This window comes from Lathyrus oleraceus, chromosome 4, assembly GCF_024323335.1.
Source record: "Lathyrus oleraceus cultivar Zhongwan6 chromosome 4, CAAS_Psat_ZW6_1.0, whole genome shotgun sequence".
Classification (NCBI taxonomy): domain Eukaryota; kingdom Viridiplantae; phylum Streptophyta; class Magnoliopsida; order Fabales; family Fabaceae; genus Lathyrus; species Lathyrus oleraceus.
The window spans coordinates 477,983,391-477,998,380 of NC_066582.1; the positions used below are offsets into that span (position 1 = coordinate 477,983,391).

Genomic DNA, 14,990 nt, shown 5'->3' on the forward strand with positions numbered 1-14,990 from the left:
ATCCAATTTTAGCTTTGATATCCCCCAAAAATTTATTTAACGGTTGAAATTTGACTTTCAAATATTCATTATTGTGGTGTACGCGTGCACTTTCAAATATTTATCAAAAAGAAAAACAAATAATTATATTGTAATTAAATTATTTTATGTTTTATTACAACTTTAAATTGAATACTTCATTTAGTTACGCCATACTAATTGGCGTATATGTGTTATAAAAGTACAAAAAGTCCAAAACACCTGCATGGGAATCTCTGAGACTAAGCTCAGGCTAGGTGGATAGGTTGGCATGCATTAGTACAGACTAGGTGGGAGTGTTGCATTCAAGGGTGTGACACGTGTAAGGCATGCGTGGGAATCTCTGAGACTTGGTGGTGAAGACTTGATGGGGAACAGACATGCATGGTAAAACTTGACCACCAAGTCTTCACCACCAAGTCTCAGAGATTCCCACGCATGCCTTACACGTGTCACACCCTTGAATGCAACACTCCCACCTAGTCTGTACTAATGCATGTCAACCTATCCACCTAGCCTGAACTTAGTCTCAGAGATTCCCATGCATGCCTGTTGCCCATCAAGTCTTCACCACCAAGTCTCAGAGATTCCCACGCATGCCTTACACGTGTCAAGGGGGTGGTAAATTAAAAATGTTGGATAAATATATGGAGGGATTAAACTCCCCTCACTGATAAAGAGATTCTTAAAATCGTGTTAGTAGTTTCTTACAAATAAAGTAAAATAGTGATTATGTGTTTAAAATAATATTCAATCTTATTTACGCTTAATTATTTATTTTAAATAAGATTCCCACGCATGCCTCACACTTGTCACATTTTTTTTGTCATCAGAATCCACCAAGTCTTCCCCAAGACAAGACAACTCCCACCTAGTCTGCACCAATGCATGCCAACACTACCACCTAGTCTGCACCAATGCATGCCAACACTACCACCTAGTCTGCACCTATTCTGCAAGATTCCCATGCATGCCTTCCACGTGTCACACCTTTGCATCATCAGATTCCACCAAGTCTTCCCCAAGACAAGACAACTCCCACCTAGTCTGCACCAATGCATGCCAACACTACCACCTAGTCTGCACCAATGCATGCCAACACTACCACCTAGTCTGCACCTATTCTGCAAGATTCCCATGCATGCCTTCCACGTGTCACACCTTTGCATCATCAGATTCCACCAAGTCTTCCCCAAGACAAGACAACTCCCACCTAGTCTGCACCAATGCATGCCAACACTACCACCTAGTCTGCACCAATGCATGCCAACACTACCACCTAGTCTGCACCTATTCTGCAAGATTCCCATGCATGCCTTCCACGTGTCACACCTTTGCATCATCAGATTCCACCAAGTCTTCCCCAAGACAAGACAACTCCCACCTAGTCTGCACCAATGCATGCCAACACTACCACCTAGTCTGCACCAATGCATGCCAACACTACCACCTAGTCTGCACCTATTCTGCAAGATTCCCATGCATGCCTTCCACGTGTCACACCTTTGCATCATCAGATTCCACCAAGTCTTCCCCAAGACAAGACAACTCCCACCTAGTCTGCACCAATGCATGCCAACACTACCACCTAGTCTGCACCAATGCATGCCAACACTACCACCTAGTCTGCACCTATTCTGCAAGATTCCCATGCATGCCTTCCACGTGTCACACCTTTGCATCATCAGATTCCACCAAGTCTTCCCCAAGACAAGACAACTCCCACCTAGTCTGCACCAATGCATGCCAACACTACCACCTAGTCTGCACCAATGCATGCCAACACTACCACCTAGTCTGCACCTATTCTGCAAGATTCCCATGCATGCCTTCCACGTGTCACACCTTTGCATCATCAGATTCCACCAAGTCTTCCCCAAGACAAGACAACTCCCACCTAGTCTGCACCAATGCATGCCAACACTACCACCTAGTCTGCACCAATGCATGCCAACACTACCACCTAGTCTGCACCTATTCTGCAAGATTCCCATGCATGCCTTCCACGTGTCACACCTTTGCATCATCAGATTCCACCAAGTCTTCCCCAAGACAAGACAACTCCCACCTAGTCTGCACCAATGCATGCCAACACTACCACCTAGTCTGCACCAATGCATGCCAACACTACCACCTAGTCTGCACCTATTCTGCAAGATTCCCATGCATGCCTTCCACGTGTCACACACATATCTTCACAGCAATCTTCACACACATATCTTCACAGCAATCTTCAGTAAGATTCTTGCAGTATAAATATTCACACACATTTTCGCAAAGGTATTCACAATATCTTCACACCAATCTTCACAAAACCTTGACAATATCTTCACAAAACCTTCACAAAACCTTCACAAAACCTTCACAAAACCTTCACAATGTCTTCACAAAACATGTCATCTTCTTCACAATACAAAGTCAAAGCTCACGTCAACGGTGAGACTTATGAATGTGATATGTCTGGCTTCCTATTTAGAAACACCGAATGCACTCGGTTTTGTCTAAATAGAGGAGCTGACTTCTCTTATCTGAAAAGGAAGATTGAGTCCAAACTAAGACAACCCGTGTCCCAAATTTTTTATCAACAACCTTTTTTTTCAGAAAACAACTCTGTCAAGTTTTATAAGTCATTGATTCAAAATGACATGGAGACACAATACATGCTTCGTAACCATGAGTACTCTGGTTACGAATACATACAACTACCACGCTACCTGGCTGCACTACGATTGTATTCACCTGGGACGGTTACTATAATGGAGACCTTGCCTGCACAATCCCCTGACGGAACTCGTCTAGAAGGTAATGGAATTTTCCACAGACTTTTCTGGGCATTCCGTCCATGCATCATCGGGTTCACATTCTGCAAACCACTTGTCCAAGTCGATGGAACTTGGCTGTATGGGAAATACAAAGGATCGTTACTGATGGCGGTCGCACAAGATGGCAATTCAAATATTTTCCCAATAGCCTTTGCATTGGTGGAAGGAGAAACGGCTGCTGCATGGAGTTTCTTCCTTAAGAATCTTCGAACGCACGTGACTCCACAAGCTGGCATCTGCGTTATTTCTGACAGGCACGCCTCAATAGACAGTGCATACAATAATCCAGCAAATGGCTGGCATGACCCCCCGTCTACCCATGTTTACTGCATCAGGCATATTGCCCAAAATTTTATGCGGGAGTTCAAGGATAACTTCTTGAAGCAACATTTGATAAACGCGGGGTATGCCTTAAACCAACCTGGATTCCAATACTATCGCCGGGAAATAGTGTTGGCAAATTCTGATGCAGGGAGGTGGATCGATAATATCGACCGAGCGAAGTGGACTAGATCATATGACGATGGGGTGAGGTGGGGCCACATGACAACAAATCTTGTGGAATCAATGAACGGCGTGTTTAAGGGCATACGTAACCTCCCGTAACCGCATTGGTGAGTGCGACGTATTTTCGGATGGCAACGTTGTTCGTAGCAAGAGGCAGGCGCTGGAATGAAGTGTTGCAGACGAGTCAGGTATATAGTGATGCCTGCATGAAGTTTATGAGGCAGGAATCTGCCAAAGCCAGCAGCCATCGGGTTACGGAATTCGACCGCCATGGCCACACTTTCAGTGTCAAGGAAACAATTGACCACAACCAAGGGCTGCCCAGACAAGAGTATAGGGTCCTAATACCAGACCGTTGGTGCGACTGTGGTCAATTTCAGGCGTATCGTATGCCTTGTTCCCATGTCATTGCAGCGTGTTCACACAGCCACTTCGATGCATTATCGCTAGTGTCTCCAATCTACAAAGTTGCAACATTGCTCAATGTATACGACAATCCCTTTCCGGTGGTAGCATTGGAGGCGTATTGGCCAGAGTATGACGGGGAAATTGTTTGGCACAACGAATCGATGCGGCGGAATAAAAGTGGTCGCCCAAATAGCAGGCGCATTAGAACTGAAATGGACGTCGCAGAGAAAATGCAGAGGAAGTGTAGCATATGTAGACAACTAGGGCATAATAAGAACAAATGTCCATATCGTGGATCTAGTTCCACAACTTAGTTTTCACTTTCATAAATCTGTGTACCAAAATCATTTTAAATTAAAGTTTACTTTTTATTCCAAATAGAAGATGACACTTGAACAACAAACACAAACATCTAACATTACAACACCAATTACTAAAACAAAAACAAATACTGGAACAAAAACAAGTACTAAAACAAGAACAAGTACTAGAACAATAACAAATACAACAACAACATGACAAACAACCATTAAAATCTAAGAAATTACAACAGTTAACACTATGTCGTCTGATCCATGCATCATTTGGATGCAATCAATGTCGCTTTCAACTTCAACCCACCAGCGTATCGTTTCTCCAGTTTCAAATGAGAACCTTGTTCTAAGCCTCTGAATCCTTCTGATGACTTCACCAGGTTGGTAATCTCCCTCTAACCAAGACATCAAGGACCTTTTTAGTTGGTCCAACGAACGGATGTTCCAAAATTTCATCTCCATTGGGGGTTTCAAAGGCGAGAAAATAACATGCCCATCCCTTTTTAAGATTACTGGTTCAGGATCCGGGCGCCTTGATGATGTTCGCTGCCATGACGACGGTCTTGGGGATGCCATGAACTCAACTTGATACAGAAGGTGGTAGGAAACAGTGGTGAAGAAAATGCAAGGAAATAACACTTTATTTATAGGAAAAGATCTGGGTTGTACACCAGTCTACCTAACCCTAATTCTCCCAAAAATTTATAAATAATATTATTTACTTATAAATTAAATTAATATATATATAAATTAATATATATATATATATATATATATATATATATATATATATATATATCTTGTAAATAAATATTTATATATATTAATTAAATGTGTATAATATTAATTGTTTATAAATTAAATTAATATATATATATATATATATATATATATATATATATATATATATATATATATATATATATATATAAATTAATATATATAAATTAATATATATATATCTTGTAATAATTTTATTTATATATAAGTGTTAATATAAATTAATATAATTTATAAAAAAAATATATTTATCAAATATCTAATATTTAAAAAAAAAAATTAAAAAAAAAAATTAATAAAACATTAAAAAAAAAAAAAAAAAAAAAAAAAAAAGGAATTGGGCATAGGCGCCACCCCTAGTGGCGACTTGCCCTACCCATTAAGGGTAGGCGCCAACTAGGGTGGCGCCTATGTACACAATTAGGGCAAATTTTGCCCATTTGTGTAATTTTTTTGAAAAAATGGTTAATTTTGAAATTTTTTTTTAAATTTTGGATATTTAAAAAAAAAATTCTAACTTATACTCTAGAAGAACATGCAATAACTATTTTTGTGTGTGATTATCTAGACTCAAGATAAATATGACAACATACCTTCTAACACAAAGATCAACAAGCAAATATAAAAACACATGTTTTCTAAAGACCACCCTCATTTAGCCTCTAACTAGTGTTTTAAATGGTACCCTTTATTCAAGAGCTTTACTAAGCAAGCCATCATTATCATTTGATCAACTATATGCAATATCCTCCGACATTTATTTTCTCTGTTAACCATTAAGTTTATCCTCATGAAGCTTATTTTCTCTGTTAACCATTAAGTTTATCCTCATGAAGCTTATCGTCTCAGAATCAAATTTGATAATTTTATTCTCGAAGTGATAAATTCAAATTTTAAAGACAATTAAAAATAGTACACAAGATACAACAATACAAATAGTGCACGGCAATTTTTATTATTTGTATAAGGTTGCATGTAATTACTCTAACATGTAGTGCGTTAGTTTATAACAACTCTACTCCTTTTATATATATATATATATATATATATATATATATATATATATATATATATATATATATATAGCAAAGGTTACACTAAAAAAGGAAATCAACTTTTGTGCATATAATCTTTCTTGATAAGATAAGTAAACAGACAAATAATTTTTACGAGCAAAAGAAAGAAACATTCAAATCATCAAGTTATATAAATTTAATGCAGTCTTTATTAAAAATATTCGTTTGTATTTTGACGCGTGTGCACACAAAAAAAACGGACAAACGAAAGTGTTTGTTTGAATGCTAGTAATAATAATACGTATTCTCTTAATCACATGTATTAAGAATGCACGACAAAGATTGAATAATTCATTTTTATTTTGAGGATTAATATTCATTGACTTGATCAAATCAAATTAACATGTGATTTTTATGAACATGTGTCTGCATAGTGAATCATTATTATATTTTTGTTGTTGTTGCATTTGGATATGGTACACTAGTTTCAAACCTGTGATCTCTCCAATTTACGATACTTGTAAATTGTCACTCATATATGATATTGCTGAGTAAATTTGACTATTCCAGAGTAAATTTAGTGACGCATAAAACTCTTTATATCTTCTTCACTCTCTTTCCATTCCCTTATCTACCATTCTTTAAAATAAGCTAGTTCATTCACATTTCTTTTTCTTTTTAGTTTTTTTAGATTTAGGGCAAGAAGAAGTATACGAGAAGTTAAGGGTTATTCCACGTATATTTTCATCCAGCCTATATATTTTTAGGTTTTAGTTTAATTTACTCTACTCACTCAAACTCACAACATATATGCTTATATTTTATAAAAATTAATGTATCCATTCAAACTTGAATTAAAATTAACAACAACAACATACATTTTCTTAAATTTAAAAATATTAATTTTCCTTAGGCTCATTTTATATATATATATATATATATATATATATATATATATATATATATATATATATATATATATATATATATATATATATATATATATATATATATATATATATATATATATATATATTTATCTATCATAGATAAACTTAAATAACTAAATTCGAAATACAAAGTTTAACTTAACTAGTTTAAATATAGGATGTTAGAGTTACTAGAAATGGTAAAAACGACACGATATGATGAGTATTATGATCTCTTTGTCCTCACTTGCTAAAAGTTTAGATTTAAAAGATGTAGTGTTTGCGATCTCACCCTATCCCACGTGGACCAAAATTTTAGGTCTGTACCCTCAATTATATATGTCCTGTTTTGCTTTGTTTTTTTTGGACTAATATACGATAAATTTAAGTGGGATATATTGTTTGTTTCGTTTATTTTTAACTTCCAAATGTGAATTCACTTTGTTTAAATAAATAAATAAATTCTTAGATATCCATGATAAGTAGTTGAGTACACGTAGATTTAGCGAAAATTAATTTAAAATATTAATTTATTTTTAAATAAAATATAAAGAAAATGACATAACTTGAATATGATTGTTTTATTATATGAGAATATTGGTATCCAATTAAGACCAAAGGAACGAGAGTGGTCACCATAATAAAATGATTTTTTTTTTATAAATCTCCCAAAAAAGTTTAACCGTGTCACTCTCGCCATTTAATTTAATGGTTACTTTTTAAAGACCTTAAAAATAGTTTATAATTTTTTGAATTTAATTTATATACACCGAAAGTATAAAAAGATTTTACACCGTCAGTTAATCTAAGACGTTAGATGTTAAATATAATTTGATTTTTATTTTAATCAATTATAAAATAATATAAACGAATGATGGTGATGAATTGACCGTGTGAATTTTTTTATATTGACCATTCATATTAATTAATCTTTAATTTTTTTTCTTCTGTCAAATAATATTTTAAAATATACATTTAAAAAATATATTTGTAAATAGAAAAATTGTACATGCATATAGATACAATTGGTTTTGTTGTTTGAGAAAAAAGCAGAGACTATTTTATTTATTTATATTTGATTAGAAAAGTTTGTTTGTTTAAAAAAAAAACTAATAAGAAAGTATATTTTTTAGTCGAAGAAAATTTGTTTTTCTTTCCAAAAAAATTAGGCTCCTTCTTTGTTATATTAAGTATATCTTATATAATTTTTAATTTATATAACAATAAAATAAAGATAGAGTTACTCCCTTTATATAAATTCAACTTGTAGATGGAAAAAATAGGATTAAGTATTTATTGAGAAATTTGGATTCATAAACGCGGGATAACTCTCTTGAAAAAAAAATATCCGTTTATTTTATTTTATAAATAATATTATTTATATATATATTCTTCAAAATTACTTATTTGTTTTTAAATTTCTTATAGTTTATTTTTAAATCTGGTTATATTATTTGGAGCCTTTTAAAAATTTAGATTATTAAAAAAGAAATGTTTATCTTCATAAAAAAAGAGGGAGATTGTAAAATCAAAATGGTTCAAAAAATAATGACATTCAAATTGATAAACCAGCGTAACATTTTGAACAGTATTTTGAAAATTGAATCACAAACTTAAGGAATCCAAACATAACTTATGGTATCTTCATAAACCTTATTTGATAATAATATTATCTGCATTTTAAAGATGGCTATCTTCATAAGCAAATATTATAATTTTCACAATAAGAAGCCATCTATTTCGGTTTGTTTGATTCAGAGTTCACAATACATCAGTTTCATACCAATTATATGAATGTGATCTGACACCTTTCAATTATTTGTTGGACTTTCTTTTGCACAAGTATGAACTTTCTTCCTTTTTCATTGGCAGGGTAGACTATGTTGCAAGCAATTGCAAACATATACATGTGGTATTCTAAAGGTAAAGGATGATGTTGTTAAGAAAAATTCTCCTAAAAAGAGTTTAATTTCGTCTGCGTTCAAGGAGCACCCACTATTACTATTGAAAAATTACATGGTAATAAAAACTATTTTATTAAAAGAAATTTAGAAATTGATGCAATGGTGAAAGAAGATTGAGAATTTGATGATTATCAACTTATATCATTATAGTGGAATTTTATTGAGTCAAAGTTGATGACACACTTTCGTTAGTATATGACATGTTATGAGATTGAGCAGAAAGCTATAAACCTTTATGCTAACGATATTCAAAGATTGTATGAGCTGGTCTGCAATTTGGCTACTCTTCAGATGAATGATCAAGACTTATCGGAATATTTGTCTCGTGCTCAGTCTACTATTAATGGCCTTAAACTTATGATGGGATATTACGAATGTACTATGCAAACTTGACAATATGTTCGTAGTGTTTGTTTTTCATGGTCTCCTTAACGAATATAGTTCGGTTAAAAACCAAACATTTACGAATACTACCATCCCTACGACAGAAGAGGTAAAGGATCGTCTTGTTCGAGTATCTTTATCAAGTGATGACACTCATACTTCTCCTGAGTCCTCTGATTTTGTTTCTAACTTTAGTAGTGGAGGATGTGGTAGAGGTAACTTGTACTCATTGTAGGAAAAATGGACCCACTCAAGATCGGTGCTTTAATTTACACAACTTCCTGGAAAAAAAACTGCTAATGTTGCTTAAACCGCTACAAATTGAGTCAAATAGTGAACTCGAAACTACTTTTTTGTGTGAATGATTATAAGGAATATTTGCAATTGAAGACAGCACAACACACCACCTCCTGGGCTACCATTGTTTATAATAGTAATTCTATGATTTGTCTCTCTCACTCTACACCTACTGGATGTGTTATGGATTATGGTGCTTCAGAAACCGATAATACCTAACTCTTATCTGAATTATCATTATCTAAATATCTACACTATATTATTGTTGCAAATAATACTAAAGTTGAGGCAACTTGTGTTGTTGGACCAACATCACTTATTCCCTCTCTCTCTCTCTTTGAGCTTTGTTTTACAGGTTTCTAATTGTCCTTTCAATTTGATTTTTAGAAGCAACTTAAATATAAATTTCTTATATTATTATTATTATGTAGAGAAAATACCCGTATATATTGGTATAAGTCTCCTAATCAAACCCAAGTATATTGTCTTGCCAAGACTCCATTGCTAATTTGCTAGTGGTACTATATCGCTTTTATCATTGGTGTTCTTATTTCTCATCATTATATCGTTCTCATAAAGTTGTGGTCATATTACTGTCTTGCTTCAATATTGTCCTCTTTACAAGCAACCTTTAAACCTAAGGCTTGTGAGACCTTGATAGAGAGGCCAACAACAACAATTTGGTTTCTCTTGTTGAAGTATTGTGAGGTAAATCAACTATACTTTCTAACACATGTTAGATTATTGCCTTTAAACTCACAACAACACATTGTTAGTTATTTTAAATAATTAGAGACCGTTTTTGTGCAGATTTTTCAACCTGTTACACTAGGTTTTCAGAGTAAGCATTGTGAGGGAACCAAACATGTTACCACATGGAATAGTTCAAAATTCATTACAATATGAAAATATTTGACAACAACTACTGCAAGACCATTGACATTAACAAGTTTAACTATAACTAAAATTGCACTGTCGAAGTTTAATATTTCCCATCATCTGCATTTCTCCACAGCTACACTGAAACTCCAAAGTGGAAGTTGCAGTCACTTGAAACTATCCACTAGAAAGAAAGAAACTGAATCTAGAGTTCATTGTCCTCTCTTGTTAGCCTGCTGAAGCAGTTATCTGTTTAAAGGCTCATTACTATAGTCACAAGTATTGCTCTTGTATCCTCGCGCGGTTCTCTTCCCACCATAACCTAGCACGTGTTTCTCCAAACTTCTCTCGGCTGCGTAAAAGGATACACAAATAAATTTTGAATTAATTAGATGTTTTTTTTTGAAAAGGAAATTATTTTCCATGCCAACGATTTCGGCATACCTGAAGCGGACGCGCCTGAGTTCTCTGGTTCCACCTGGTAGTGCTCTGATAGTGATGTATACTCCTGGTTCATCCTGTTCAACCCATTCGGTTTCCATATCACTGGCATTGCTGATTGAGAGCTCACCAGAGTGATCATCTTCCTCTTCTGAGGAACTTGTCCTTACAGAAGCATCAATGGATGATCTTTCGGTCTTTGGCACACCAATGTCGGAAAGATTAGGTTTTGACGCCAAACCACTTGTTTCATAGCAAGGCTGTGGTTGCATATGGTGGTGTTCCAGTGAATCTGACGAGGAGTAGCCCATTCCTGTTGGGTGAAGTAAATGACGGGGCAGACGCTCTTTGCTTAGAGGAGGTGTGACTGGGCTATCCCTTGCAGATTCAATCTTTGAACTCTGAAAAAAAGAAAAAGACTATTACCTAAACACCAACTTAATATTCTTAATAAATTGCTCAAGTAAATACAAAAGGTAACAGCCCACGAACTTCATTATATCTTTTGTTATAGAAGCAGCTTAAACATAAGCAATTATATGACAAGAGTTTATGCTATAAACGCTTAATTAAGTTGTTTATCCAAACAAGTCTTAAGTAGGAATCCGATCCTTAAACACATCCCACTTATTCAAGAGGTGGGTTTCTATGTCAAATATTTCAAGTTCAGGCCTCAAGCATGAGTATATGTAACTTGAGACAAGTTACTCGGGACAAGATGCATTCTGCACGGATTTATTTTTGGAGTAGAAGTTCAATCATGGAATTCTTTAACATCAAATTGTTACAAAAAGTGTATCCTCACCTCATCTTCAGATATAGGTGGGGTTGGAAGAGGAACGGCTTGTTGATTGAACCTTTGAACATTGTACAACTCCATAACTTTGTCATAGTTCTCTGCCCACCACCTCTGAGCTTGCCATTTATTAAACATTTCACGACTGATCAGAAAATATAAAACAATTAGTTTAATCATCTACAAGATTAAATCAAGGGAAATTGACATAACACTCAAGTTTATATCCCTTAGTTAAAAACTTTGGATATGTGTTGACAGAAAAAAGTATAAAAAGGAAACTCTACTTGCTACGGATCAGATGACTGATACACGAGACAGGCAGTAAAAAAAACAACAATTCAAAATATTCGTAAACAGCCACCTCCGCTTTTTCGGAGAAGCTGTTTATGGTTCTGCCGTAGTATAGAGATTATTTACCAAACAACAAACACAAGGAAGTTATGCACAGATTTATACACCAGGCAGTATCTGCTGCAGGGTCCACATAGATTTGTGTTGTTTCCACAACCTTCATATTGTTCTAATTTGTGTTGTTTCCACAACCTCCATATTGTTCTAATTTGTGTTGTTTCCACAACCTCCATATTGTTCTAAGTTGTGTTTCCACAGTCCTTAATTGTTTCAAGATCAGCTTGATTGTCTTCAAATTAATAATAAAACTAACTTAATACAAGTATAAACTTTCATGAAAGATGTGCCTCAGTGATTAAAAAAAGTCCAAAGGTTATCCAAACAAAAAAAAGAAGTTTTCTATTAAACGAATTAATGAAATTAATCAATATCCTTAATGTATATGAGTCTTGTTTTTTAGCTTCCTTTCCTATTCAAATTTGGTTGCAATTTCATAAAATAAATATTACTCAGGCACAGAACCAAGCTAGGCATTTTGCTTTGCATAGCTTCCTTTCCCTTTTTTTCCATCTTCTTTTTCTTTTCTTTTGCCCTTTTCCTTTTTCTTTTGTGAGCTAAGAGGAGGGAGGGTATTTGAATGATCAAGCTAGGGGATAAAAATCCTTTTTGCTTTTGTCACACTCTACTACCACAAGTGAAGCATGTGTTACTGACAATGAAACAAAGCAGCGGTTCTCCAAAGAAACACAATACAAACAAGATAGATCCTGCCAATTAAGAATCTGTACAGCCTTTGAAAAGCATGTGATCTATATAGCACTAACACAAACACAAAACTCAGTAACACTAGTAATAATTTGAAAAATGATAATAATTGAATGTAAGTACGATGTGTCGGTGTCGGTCACTAAACACACCCTCCATCTGAAGTGTCAGCGCTACATAGCATGATTAAGTGCGAGATCAAAGAAGTACAAGAGAAAGTTTAAAACCACAAAGGACAAAGTCACACTAATTATAAAGCTAGCTACTCTCTACCATATAACAAAGCATGTGATTTACAACAACTCCAACAAATCAAAAACCTTGTACAAGTCCCAAGATACAAAAAAAGAGGAGAAGGGAGGTACCTGAACCGTATCTTCTTGAGATCATTCCCACCTTGAGGCAATGAAACAAAAGTAATAAGCACACCAGGTTCAACTTGTGCAACCCATTCCTTAGGTTCATCCTCTTCTTCCATGAACACAACCGACTCGGTACGACCGCTAACCGATGTTGGTGTTGCTTCACCACTGGAAATCCCTTTGAGTCTAGCTTCCATTTCCTTCCCCCACATTCTTGGTGTTGAATTCGCGCTCCCGGTTCTTCGGTAAGCCCAATTGAACCTTGCTGAATCTGACCCCATATCAGAATCAGCATACTTTTTGTTCTTGTTGCAATTGGAAGACCCTGAACAAGGCTTACAATTCTTATAGGCCCCAGAAGCCTTAACTGCCATGTCCTTGATCTGAAAAAAAAAAATCTTTGTCACCAAAATCACCTCTTGAGAAGAAAAAAACAAAAACAAAATATCAAAAAAGACAAAAATTGGTTCTTTTAATTTCATAACGGATCACTAAAATTCAATGATACATGAAAGGAACAGAACATAACTAACAAATTCCATTTCAGCAAAAATAATGGAACTTTGATTCTCTTACATATCCAAATATAAGGATTCAACATAATTGTAACACATTTTATCATAAACAAAAACATGTGTATGCATATTATGGATTATGCAGTTTACCTGAGCTGTGAGAGCCTTGATGGCTTGTTTGGTGCTAGGTGTTTGCACAGCTTCTTCCTCATCTTTTTGATGAAGAGATCCATTATTGAGTTGCTTTGAACACGCTATGCAAGTCAACATTTTCGATTCAAATCACTTGATTTTCCACTCCCACTTCTAAATGTCAAAACAGATAACCAAGTTACAATTCCAAAAAAGCAAAGATATTGCACCAAGGAATGAAACTTTGTTGCAATGAAACAAATAGAAGATCTGGGGTCAATCAAAAGACAAAAACTCCATTGAATCAATGAGTTGTTATAAACCAAAACAATGATCCTACAAAGAATGATGACCAAAATCAACACACCCACAAGAGAGATATACAAAAAGAAGGAACGTTAGGAATAGATGTGAAAGTGAAAGATCTACAAGATAAAAAATGCATAAAAAATGAATGTTTCTATAAACAAAAGTTGTTGGAGTGAATTGGACTCTTTCTCTCTCTGTAAGTCAGAGGAGAAGATGAAACATAAACTGAGTGAGACATAAGAACAAACACAAGGAATGCAAGCAAGTAAGTAAGAAAAAAAAGAGTACCCTTTGGTTTCTTTTGAGTGTCACTCCTGAAGGGTCATTGAGATTTGGGCTGTTTAGGTGGGTGGCTGTATCTATCTATGTAAGTATATATATATGTATATAGGTTCACACAACGTGTGAGAGGTAGTGAGGATTGGCGTGGTGGGTTGGTCCCCTATGTGTCTATTCTATGTGTAACTTGTTGTGATAGTGTTGTTGTTGTACTTAAATGTATAGATATGTATATATATAGTGAGAGAGAGAGAGAGCATGCGCCACCCTATTCTCTCTCTCATGGCACTCTCAGGTAAATGAAAGAGAGAAAGGAAAAAAGGTGAAAAATGGGAATGTAGCGGCGTGATGTTATGTGCTATGTTTGGCACAACACAAAAGGAAAATTTAATCTTTATCAACAATTTTTTAATTCTTGTGTAAATGTTTGTAATATCAAAACTCTTTTTTTTTTTTTTTTTTTTTAATTTTTGTATTATTAATATATTAGACCAACTTGAATCCATTGAATTAATTGAATTATGATGTAAATATTAGCAGATTTGATTTTTAATATAGTTTTTAAAAACATTGATTGATATGCCTCCACATAAATCAACATAGTTTTTGTGTTATTATTGTATTATTAATTTTATTGATTTTGTTATGTTAAATTTATAATGGATTAATAATTTATAACTCATGTATAAATTTTAATTTAATATAGGAATTTATTTAAT

General features: G+C 34.4%; 1 protein-coding gene across 3 annotated transcripts; it reads right to left on the reverse strand.

The window, feature by feature from the left end:
- Positions 1–10,287: 10,287 nt before the first annotated feature.
- Positions 10,288–14,576, reverse strand: LOC127076306 (protein Brevis radix-like 2). 3 transcript variants are annotated; one of them, XM_051017921.1, is made up of 6 exons: positions 14,281–14,576; positions 13,702–13,857; positions 13,040–13,419; positions 11,565–11,700; positions 10,763–11,160; positions 10,288–10,670 (listed from the first exon to the last, which is right to left on the reverse strand). In XM_051017921.1, exons 2-6 carry the CDS (start codon positions 13,819–13,821, stop codon positions 10,592–10,594), a joined length of 1,113 nt encoding a protein of 370 aa, XP_050873878.1. In that variant the 5' UTR covers positions 13,822–13,857; positions 14,281–14,576; the 3' UTR covers positions 10,288–10,591. The 3 variants fall into 3 exon arrangements, with proteins under 3 accessions (XP_050873878.1, XP_050873880.1, XP_050873879.1); XM_051017923.1 differs by having other exon boundaries at positions 13,702–13,854; positions 14,281–14,546; XM_051017922.1 differs by having other exon boundaries at positions 13,702–14,019; positions 14,281–14,546.
- Positions 14,577–14,990: the final 414 nt, after the last annotated feature.

Coding starts and splice junctions, on each gene's coding strand:
- LOC127076306 (XM_051017921.1), bottom strand. CDS start 13,821: ATGTTGACTTGCATAGCGTGTTCAAAGCAACTCAATAATGGATCTCTT. Junction 11,701..13,039: donor CTCAAGAAGATACGGTTCAG/GTACCTCCCTTC, acceptor TTTTCTGATCAG/TCGTGAAATGTTTAATAAAT. Junction 10,671..10,762: donor CTCAGGCGCGTCCGCTTCAG/GTATGCCGAAAT, acceptor CCTTTTACGCAG/CCGAGAGAAGTTTGGAGAAA.